Source organism: Vipera ursinii (genome assembly GCF_947247035.1).
Source record: "Vipera ursinii genome assembly, chromosome: 1".
Taxonomy (NCBI): Eukaryota; Metazoa; Chordata; class Lepidosauria; order Squamata; family Viperidae; genus Vipera; species Vipera ursinii.
The window spans coordinates 167,554,097-167,564,516 of NC_139512.1; the positions used below are offsets into that span (position 1 = coordinate 167,554,097).

At 48.0% G+C, this 10,420-nt stretch overlaps 1 protein-coding gene across 1 annotated transcript; it reads left to right on the plus strand.

Moving 5' to 3' along the window:
- Positions 1 to 8,648: 8,648 nt before the first annotated feature.
- Positions 8,649 to 9,506, plus strand: LOC310633130 (large ribosomal subunit protein eL8-like). Its single transcript, XM_083350797.1, has one exon. It carries the CDS (start codon positions 8,670 to 8,672, stop codon positions 9,468 to 9,470), a length of 801 nt encoding a protein of 266 aa, XP_083206923.1. The 5' UTR covers positions 8,649 to 8,669; the 3' UTR covers positions 9,471 to 9,506.
- Positions 9,507 to 10,420: the final 914 nt, after the last annotated feature.

Here is a 10,420-nt window from a genome sequence, read left to right on the forward strand (position 1 = left end):
CGATAGGCGACCGGATTGATGACGGCCTCGACTGGGAATGGTCCAAGGTAACGGTGGTCCAGCTTCCTCGCCGGCCGAGTGGATGGTAGGTTCCTGGTGGACAGCCAGACCCGATCCCCCACCGATAGTGGAGGCGTATCCCTTCTCGACCGATCGGCGAACCTCTTGTAGTCGGCCTTGGCCTTCTCCAGCTGCCGTCGCACCAACCGATGGATCGCCTGTAACTCCGTCATAAAATCGTTCGCTGCCGGCTCCGATGAGTCCATGGGAGAAAGGGGGAAAAACCGGGGGTGATAACCCACGTTGGCCAAGAACGGTGTCATCTGCGTGGAGGTGTGCTGCGAGTTGTTAAAGGCAAACTCGGCTATGGCCAAATAGTCCACCCAATTGTCCTGCTGCAGGTTAACGTAGCAGCGCAGATACTGCTCTAAGATGCCGATGACCTTCTCGGTACCCCCGTCGGTTTGTGGATGATGCGCGGACGAGAGGCAAACCTTAATGTCCAACGCCCGCATCAACTCCTGCCAGAAGCGGGCTGTAAACTGGGCCCCCCTATCGGAGACGACTCTATCGGGAAGGCCGTGCAGCCGGAACACCTGTTGGATGAACATGCGACTAGTGGCGCGAGCTGACGGTAAGCCGCGACAAGGGATGAAGTGCACCATCTTGGTCAGCATGTCCACCACCACAAACTCTGTCGTGAAGCCGGAGGATGGGGGTAGATCCGTCAGAAAGTCCATGGACATAGCCCCCCAGGGTCTCTTGGGTGTTGGCAAGGGCTGCAGTAAACCAGGCGGGGCCCCTGTCGCTGACTTGGCCTGCCTGCAAGGAATGCAGGAGGTGACATAAGACTGGACATCGTGTCGGACTCGGGGCCACCAAAAAGTACGGGAGACCAAGTTCAGAGTCTTGAACAGGCCAAAATGCCCCGCAGCCGGGTTATCATGACACTGGCTGAGGACGAGTCCCCTGAGTGGCCCTCCTGGAACATAGAGCCGGTCACGATAATACAGGAGTCCATCCGCGACCGACCAAGGCGAATCTGGCCCCACCTCTTCCTTCCGCTGAGCCACCCATGCCTCCTGCTGCTGCGCCTCCCGGATCCGAGCCCGTATATCCACCGGCTCCCGCACCGCAGCAAAAGACTCGACGGGGATCACTGTCCTGGGCGGAAGCTTGTCTTCCGCTCGGGTGTATTCGGGCTTTCTGGACAGAGCATCCGCTCTCTGGTTGTGCTCGCTTGGTATGTACCGCACCCGGAAGTCAAACCTCGCAAAGAAGAGGGACCACCGGATCTGGTGTTGATTCAAATTCCGAGCGGTCTGCAGGCTTTCCAGATTCTTGTGGTCCGTCCGGACCTCGATCTGATGCCGCGCCCCCTCCAGATGATGCCTCCAAGCCTCGAACGCCGCCTTGATGGCCAGCAGCTCCTTCTCCCAGATGGTATAGTTGCGCTCCGAGGGGTTCAATTTCCGAGAGTGATACGCGCAAGGGAAAAGGGTACCGCTGGGCGTCGTCGCCTGGAGTAACACGGCCCCAATGGCAATGTCGGAGGCGTCCGCCTCCACGACAAACGGCCATTGCGGGTCGGGATGTTTCAAGATGGGCTCCTTCATGAAGGCGTCCTTCAAAGCCTGGAACGCCTGTTGTTCGGGGGCGTTCCACTGGAACCGAGTCTTCTTCTGCAGGAGCCGGGTGAGGGGGGCTGTCAAGGCAGCAAAGCCAGGGATGAATGTCCGATAGTAGTTGGCAAATCCAAGGAGTCGCTGAACGTCCTTCACGCGACGCGGGGGTTGCCAACTCTGCAACGACTCGACTTTACTCGGCTCCATGGCGATGCCCTCAGGAGAAATGCGGTGACCCAGGAAATCGATGGCCACCTGGTAGAACTGGCACTTCTCCAACTTGGCAAACAGCCGATGTTCCCGGAGGCGCTGCAGGACCTGACGGAGATGCTGATGATGCGCTTCACGCGACGGGGAGTAAATCAGGATGTCGTCCAGGTAAATCACGACAAACTGGTCCAACAGATCCCGAAAGATATCGTTCATAAAATGCTGAAACACAGCGGGGGCGTTGGTCAAGCCAAACGGCATCACCGTGTACTCGAAATGTCCATAGCGAGTACCAAACGCCGTCTTCCACTCATCACCCGGCCGAACCCTGACGAGGTTGTAAGCTCCACGCAGGTCCAGTTTCGTGAAGATCTTAGCCTCCCGGAGTCGGTCCAAGAGCTCGGGGATGAGGGGCAGCGGGTAGCGGTTACGCACCGTGATGGCGTTGAGTTTCCGGTAGTCACAGCAAAGCCGTAACTCGCCCGACTTCTTTTTGACGAAGAGCACGGGCGCAGACACTGGCGAGGACGAGGGCCGGATGAAACCACGAGCCAAATTCTTTGTCAGGAAGTCCCGCAATGCAGCCAACTCGGGCTCCGACATGGAGTACAAACGCCCCACTGGGAGAGGCGCATCAGGGACTAGGTCAATGGAGCAGTCGTAGGGCCTGTGCGGGGGTAATTGGTCCGCCTCTGACTCGCTGAACACGTCAGCAAAGTCGGACAGTTCGGGAGGCAAGGAAACCCCTGGGGAACCCTCCACCTGGCCGGCACAGATATGGCGGGTGTGGTCCACGCACTGCAAACTTGGGAAGGTGACCAAGTTCTGAGACCAATAGATCTGTGGATCATGCGCCCGGAGCCACGCCAGTCCCAAGACCACGGGGAAGTGCAGATCCGAAGTGACGTAGAACTGAATGGCCTCCACATGGGTACTGATGGCCATACACACGGGTTGCGTGGCGGCCGTAATAGGCCCGGACAGGAGCACTCGACCATCGATGGTCTCCACAAGCATGGGCGGATCCACTGGACACTGGGGAACAGCCCATTTGGCCACAAAGGCCGAATCCATAAAGTTAGTGGTAGCCCCAGAGTCAATTAAGGCATGGACCGGAATCCCCTCTGGCTTGCCAGGAAGGATAAGACGTGCCTCCAGAATCAAATGCCGTGGAGGTTCACAGGCACCGTCGGAACGGCGTCGCTCGGCGTGGTCGTTGTGGGTCGCCCGATCTTTCACACCGTCTAGATCGGGCTCGGGCCGTTTCCCGACAGCAAAGCAGGGGACTTTCTCGGGGCAGGCTTGATCACTGACGCCCACTGACGCTTCTTCGGGCAAGAAGCAGCCAAATGTCCAGGGTCCCCACAGTAAAAACACAACCCCCCCGTTCGTCGTCTGTCCATTTCCGTCTCCGATAGACGGGACCTGGCGGCACCCAGCTCCATTGGCTCCTCCCTCTGGACTGGGGGCTCACGCACAACAGGAGCGGCAGGGGTCTGTGGGGTGGCACGGCGACTCTTTCGCTGCTGCAGCCGGGCATCGATCCGCAGACAAAGATGGATCAGCCCATTCAGGTCTGAGGGAATGTCCACGCGGGCCAGCTCATCCAACATCTCCTCCGACAAGCCATCCTGGAAGGCATCCACGAGCGCAGCCTCATTCCAGGCGGAATCCTGGCTAAGCAGCCGGAAATCGCTGATGTAGGCCTGTAGGGGGCGCTGACCCTGCCTCAAAGCTTTCAGGCGTCGGGTGGCCGTCTGCGCCTTAATTGGGTCCTCATACATGAGGCGCATATGGTCACAAAACCCCCCAAAGTTATCCAACAAAGGGCTAGGCTGTGCCAACAGAGGCGTGCCCCAACGAGCTGCATCTCCCGACAGAAGGCTCAACACGAAACCCACCTTATCTCGGTCAGTGGGGAAATCAGCTGCTCTCACGCTGATAAAAAGCTGGCATTGTCCCAGGAAGGCAGGAAACAGTTCTGGATTGCCAGCAAATTTATCCGGCATAGCTATCTGACATTTCCTCCTGGGTGGGGGTGCAGCATGTACCTGGGCTTGTAGTTGCCCCACTGGAGCTGCCAGCAAAGTGAGTTGCTGGGTGAGCTGAGCATTCTCGGCAAGAAGCTGCTCCATCGTAGTTGTAAGGGGTGGGAGGCTGAAAGCAAACTGTTCTGAACCAGCCCTCTTCTAACAAACCCCTTATCAGAAAGAAGAGACTGGAGAGCGTCCAAGGCTAAAAGGCTTCTGCCAAGATTTAATTACGCAGTTAACAAAAACACTAGAGCTTGTCTTCTCAAGCGGAAAAGTTGCTTTCAGCAACCAGCCCCTCCCCAAACACTCCTTTTATAGAGAGCTCAGGGCGTGGTCTCCCTGTGCCTCCTCCCGAGGAGTCCCATAGCCTTTCTTTGTTTGTTCCTGCTCGACTGCCTCCTGCGTCGGGCGTCCTTGAACAGGGCCAGCTGTGGGTCATCATCCTCCGCACTCTCGGGCTCACGCAGCTGAGAAGAGGTCCCCGGCTGAGGACTCTGCAAAGCCTCCAAACCATCATCAGCCGGTTCGTCTCCCTCCTCCCCCTCATCTGAGTCCTCCGATACGTCGGAGCCGGCTGTCGGACCCACAGGCTGGCCCTGAGTCACAACATGTATATTGCTGCCCATCTCACATATACGACTCTGGGCAGTAGACAGTATAAAAACAATATAAAAATCAACAGTTAAAACATAAATAACATAACAGCATAAACAGCTAAGAACAACTGCAACATCTCCCAAGCAATACAACCCATATTATCAGGGCCTCAAGCTTGATGACAAAATCAAGTTTTTAATACCTTGCTAACTGCGGATTTAGTAAGAATGCATCTTCTTTTCTGTAAGGAACTTAATATTTGCTAGTAGATGGATCTATTTATTTTATCAGGCATAATTGTATGCTCTTTGTAATATGCTAAATTCCGTTTTTCTTTCCAATCAGAAATGAATCCAAGCAGAGCATAACAAACATAATCAGTTCACCTTCCCTGGAGAACAGTGAGAAATCCAAAGTGACTAGTTCTTGTTACATCTACAAACAATTTCTAATCCCAAAACAAGAAAGGATGCTGAGTGCAATATCTCCACTTGCTATCAAGCATGGATGAATGCAAATGAAAAATCCACAAATGTAAGGCTGATGCTATCAAACAGCCCTGACCAAACATCAAACAACAGTTTTACTTAAGGAATCAACAGCTTTCCAAATATACCAAAGTTGTAGAAAGTTTTGCTTTCTACTTCTGCTATTCCTATTCAGGATATACTTCTCATTGTTAAGAAGCGAAGCTTAATAAAACTATCACAATGTTGTATAGTCTCCTCCTGACCACATTTGCATGGAACTTAAACTAGGCTGTGTTTAAATTATTACCATTGTTATTGTCATTTAGATTTAATAGATCTGTCCATTCCAATGAATTAGGAGTGAATGAATCTTCCCTTTCATGGGATTGCTGATCCCTAACACACCTCTGTTGTAGCAAGCAGGGTGAAATTCTGGTACTTATTCATTCTGTTTTAAATGGTGGTGTGAGAAGCAGGTGAAAAGATATTCCTGTGAATTGGAAGTGATGGACAAATCTCCTTAAACCTGAAGAAAAATGACTAGAAGGCTTTTATTGCTACCTTCCTTAAGTTAATTAAGGTTGAGTTAATTATAGCAATGTGTGACTGCTTTGCACTGAATCAGGAATAAGCCAAGCAACTTCTGTTGCCACCTCCAAAATAAAAAATGCCTTTATTTACTTCCAGAGCTGTGCCACCAATTTCTTATTATCCAAGCCTTTTAATCCCTCAATCTCAGAAATTCCTTCCATCTCTCTAGGTTTGTGTAATCACTAGAAAGTCACAGAAAGCCATTGCTCTTCCCAGGGCTTTTTTTCTCATAGAACGCTCAGAACGGAGTTCCGGCACCTTTTTTGGATGGAACCTTTTAGGGTAGGCAAGGCGGGTTGTATGACATGTGTGAGTTCCGGCACCTTTTTCTTTTACAAAAAAAAGCACTGGCTCTTCCTCTTTCTGATGTCCGATGTGCAAGCTGTAGTAATAGTAGCCATTTGAGAAATGCCCCTTTCTACAGTTTGCATAGTAGAAACTTTGGGAAAAGCATATTTGCCTGGTATCACTCTTTATCCCAGCGGTTCCCAACCTTTTCTATACCTCGCACCCCTAAAACGCTTCTGATATATTCTCAGACCCCTTACAAAAGTTTGGAATAATGGCAATGAATTATGCATATACACTATAATTTTGAAAGTTTTTGCATCCCCTGGGATATCGTCTTGCATCCCCAGGGGGTGCGAGCACCCCTGGTTGGGAACACCTGGTTTATCCTGTCCTCAATTGCTTTGAATCACATTAAGAAGAATTAGCCCAATAAATGGATGGGTTGGCTGAATAAGAGTTGGGAAGAGTCGGTTTTCAGCTCCAATTAGATTCTCCAATTTGGGAAGAATTCAGGGATCATAACGCTGGCTTGAGAAAAGCATTATTATTAATATGGACTCCTAATACTTACATTTCTGAATGTCAAAATCTGACAGAAACGGGTGGAAATAGTGCAATTAGAAATTTTCTAAACAGTGTGTGTGTGTGCTAAAGTATTAAAACAAGTATTTAAATATTTAGTGCATTTTGCTCATACTGTCCAATCTTCTTCAAATTTCATTTGCAGAAGGTTGGAGGGTATGAGCAAAATTGTATAATTGCTACTTTTATTTTTATTTTATTTTATTTTTGATATGCTTGAATTGCATTTGAAATGCATTATGGTTGCTGGGCTGCATTTTAAATTCAGATTCCCAAGACTACGAATGTAAAGTATTCTGTCATTGAGCAATCTCGAGGTTGAAAACATTTATCTTTTTTTGTTCAGGGATTTATTTATTTTTTTAAAAGTAGGAACATTAAAAAAAATACTGGTTTATTTGCCAGAAGGTAAACCACCCTTATAAAAGATCTGAGCAGCAGCATAAATAAAAAGGGTTTCCAAGAGCAATCAAAACTGAATATAATGTTGAACAAAGGTTTCAGATGAAACTCTGATTTGGAGCTATTTTTTTTCTGACCCTGAAACACAGATATCATTGGAGATGGGTGGATGGTAATGTTTCTGATTCTTACTGAATCAAATTATATGATGGTGATTGCCAGATCCACCATTTCTGCTTGCTAGGCCACTCAGTCATTTGCTTGAGTGCAGGAATGGATTCTATCACCCTCTGTTATAATTTTTTTTCCTGCTAAAATATAACTGGCCCTGTGTTTTTATAAATCTCACTCCCTTACAATCCCTCTCCTTTCTCTCTTTCTCCCCTTTGAGTAACTGTTCAAACTCCCCCCCTTACTTTTGATCCATAGCTCACAAGTGACTGTAGCCTGGGAACTGGAAGTTATTTTGTCCAGTCCAGGAAAATCATACCCATTCATTGGGACTTCACCTAGAATTACAATTAAGAGCCAGCTAGGTTCTTGATAAGAACTCTGAGTTCTGAGAAGAGGAAAGACTTTGCTCACATACTTAGGTGCACTCTACTCATACCTCTGTTGCTACTAGGGCTGGCCATTCCAGGATATGAGAATGACAAACTTTTCTCTGAGGAAAAAAAAAATCAGCTTGACTTTCTCCTTCACAGCTTTTATAGTTTGCATTGCTGGGCAAATTCACCAAGCACAACTCTAATTGATTAATTGCTGCTCATTTGTTTATCTCTTAAGCTAGCATCCTCATTCCTCAGCTTTCTGCTTCCCCCCCCGCCCCCCCCCATTCTTTCTGAGAATGCATATATATCATCTGCTGGCTTCCAGATAAAGAAAGATTGCTCTCTTTGTGTGACAGAGTTGGCTTTTTACTGCTTCTTACCCTGAGGTGCTGAATCCAGCTTTCTAAAATTTTATTTTTCTTATTACCCACTCTCAGCCTATCAGAAATACACCTCTTGCTCAAGCTGTGAAGCTCCTCTTTGAAAGTATTGCTCTCCATTTTGAGCCATCTTAAAACTGCTGAGTGGTTATGTGTGAAGTTCCATCGCAATCTATTGACACCCTTAGTTCCATCTGGCTGTGCTGCCCTTTCCTTCAACTACCTTTTTCTGCCCTGCAGGATGGACTGCTCTGTGATTGGCTGCTTCTTCTTTTCCCTCTTCCAGTTAATGCTATTAAGCTCCACAAAGACAATGGGATCCACTAAAGTCTCCTGGCCACCATGTATTCCCTACCTCTTCTGTCAGCACACTTTTGTTCTAGCCTTACAGTTCTCATGAACAGCTTTTTGGTTACAACCCAGATTGTCTCAAACAATAGACTTTTCTTTCTTTCCCACTTTAGAATTCGTCTAATTCTAATCCAAGATCTCACAGTTATCAAGGTGGCTAACTATCTAAAACACAAGATATTTAATTAAAGTATACCATCATAGACCAACAAAAAAAGGCAAAAAGTTAAGAAGGAATACAGAATACAGGTATCCAATAACAACATATCCATACCTAGGACTAAGGTATAGTTGGGCCCAGTAGCTTCTAACTGTCACTGCTATGGCACCCAATTTTGCTACACTTCTGGAGACTTCCTGGTCCTGACTGTTGAAAAGGTAGCTAGCAATTGCCATATGAAATCAATGAGTAGTTTAGAATAAAATTGTGAATTCAGTCTATCGTCTTTTCTTTAAGAACTCTTTTAGGTGATTGGACAGCCAATTGTTCAGAATGGCATAGGGTCTCCTGCTTGAGCAGTGGGTTGTATAGAAGACTCCCTTCCAATTCTGTTATTCTGTTATTGCTTTTCTTTCTCCAGCCAAGATGCCGAAGGGAAAGAAGGCCAAGGGGAAAAAGGTAGCTCCGGCCCCTGCAATGGTCAAGAAGCAGGAGGCCAAGAAGGTGGTCAACCCCCTCTTTGAGAAGAGACCCAAAAACTTTGGCATCGGCCAGGATATCCAGCCCAAACGAGACTTGACCCGCTTTGTGAAATGGCCTCGCTACATCCGACTCCAGCGCCAGCGGGCAATCCTTTACAAAAGGTTGAAGGTGCCCCCGGCAGTGAACCAGTTCACCCAAGCCCTGGACCGCCAGACGGCGACTCAGCTTCTGAAGCTGGCTCACAAATACAGGCCTGAGACCAAGCAAGAGAAAAAGCAGAGACTGTTGGCCCGGGCAGAGCAGAAAGCCGCGGGGAAGGGCGATGTTCCAACCAAAAGGCCGCCTGTGCTGAGAGCAGGTGTCAACACAGTCACAACCTTGGTGGAGAACAAGAAGGCTCAGCTGGTGGTGATCGCACACGACGTAGACCCTGTTGAGCTGGTGGTTTTCCTGCCTGCCTTGTGCCGAAAAATGGGGGTCCCCTATTGCATCATCAAAGGCAAAGCCAGGCTGGGCTGCCTCGTCCACCGGAAGACCTGCACTTGCGTGGCCTTCACCCAGGTTAATCCTGAGGACAAAGGAGCCTTGGCTAAACTGGTGGAAGCCGTTAAGACCAACTACAATGAGAGATACGATGAGATTCGCCGTCACTGGGGTGGGAACGTCCTGGGTCCCAAATCGGTTGCTCGGATCGCTAAACTTGAAAAAGCCAAGGCTAAAGAGCTGGCCACCAAGCTTGGATAGATGTGTCAGTTTTTCTGTACATAAAAAATAAATTCTGTTATTCTCAAAAAATGAGAATTAGCGTGTCTGCTTTTCTCCCAATTTCAGAATCTGAACAGATACATAAATGCTCTTGATAAGGAATGGGTTAACCTCAAGGAGTAAACTGGACAGAAATCACAAATAGATGACTATTTTTTTAAAAAAATAAAAAATAAAATTGCAAATCTGAAAGTACAATCCAGCTCAAAAAATTAGAGAGGGTCCCTCCTGAGCCTCTTGCCCCTCCCATATTCCTGATTTTGGGTGAACTTTCATTTATCTGACCATTCTTTTGGCAGCTTTTCTTGGCCTGGTCTCCCAAGGACTTTCCCACATACCATTGCAGAATGCCACTAAATCTTTCCTGACAGAATCATTGATGGGAAAGCATCCAAGCGTGCCAATGTGAATGCCCTCCTGTGTGACAGGGCAATTTAAGTGATATAAATATTTGTGGGTGGTAAAGGGAGCTCATGGAAGATACAGAACATTAATTCTGTCTGTATATAAAGAGGTCAAAAATTCTCTGCTTGAGCTTTCTCCAGGACCAACATGTACACAGATTGGGGGTTAGGCCTATAATAAACCAAGTCAGTGGTTATTTGTTTCGTCCAAGGAGACTGTTATCTCTACCCTAAATATCCATCTATAACCCTCCCCCCCAAAAAAAGATTTGTTAAAGCCTGTCCTTCAGCTGGCAAGGTCATTGCAGAAGTCCATTAGCAACAGAGGGTGGATTCAGAATAGGGATTGCTCCTAAACTTCCAAAACAGCAACCAAACTTTTAAAAGCATAAGTTAAAGAACTAAATACCAGTTAAAAGTGAGGAACAATTATTACAAGAAGTGAAAAGATTTGGTTGCAGAAGAAGGGACCTTGCTTTCTTCAGTCTTCTAGAATTTTTCTACAGCACTACTGGAATTAGAAAT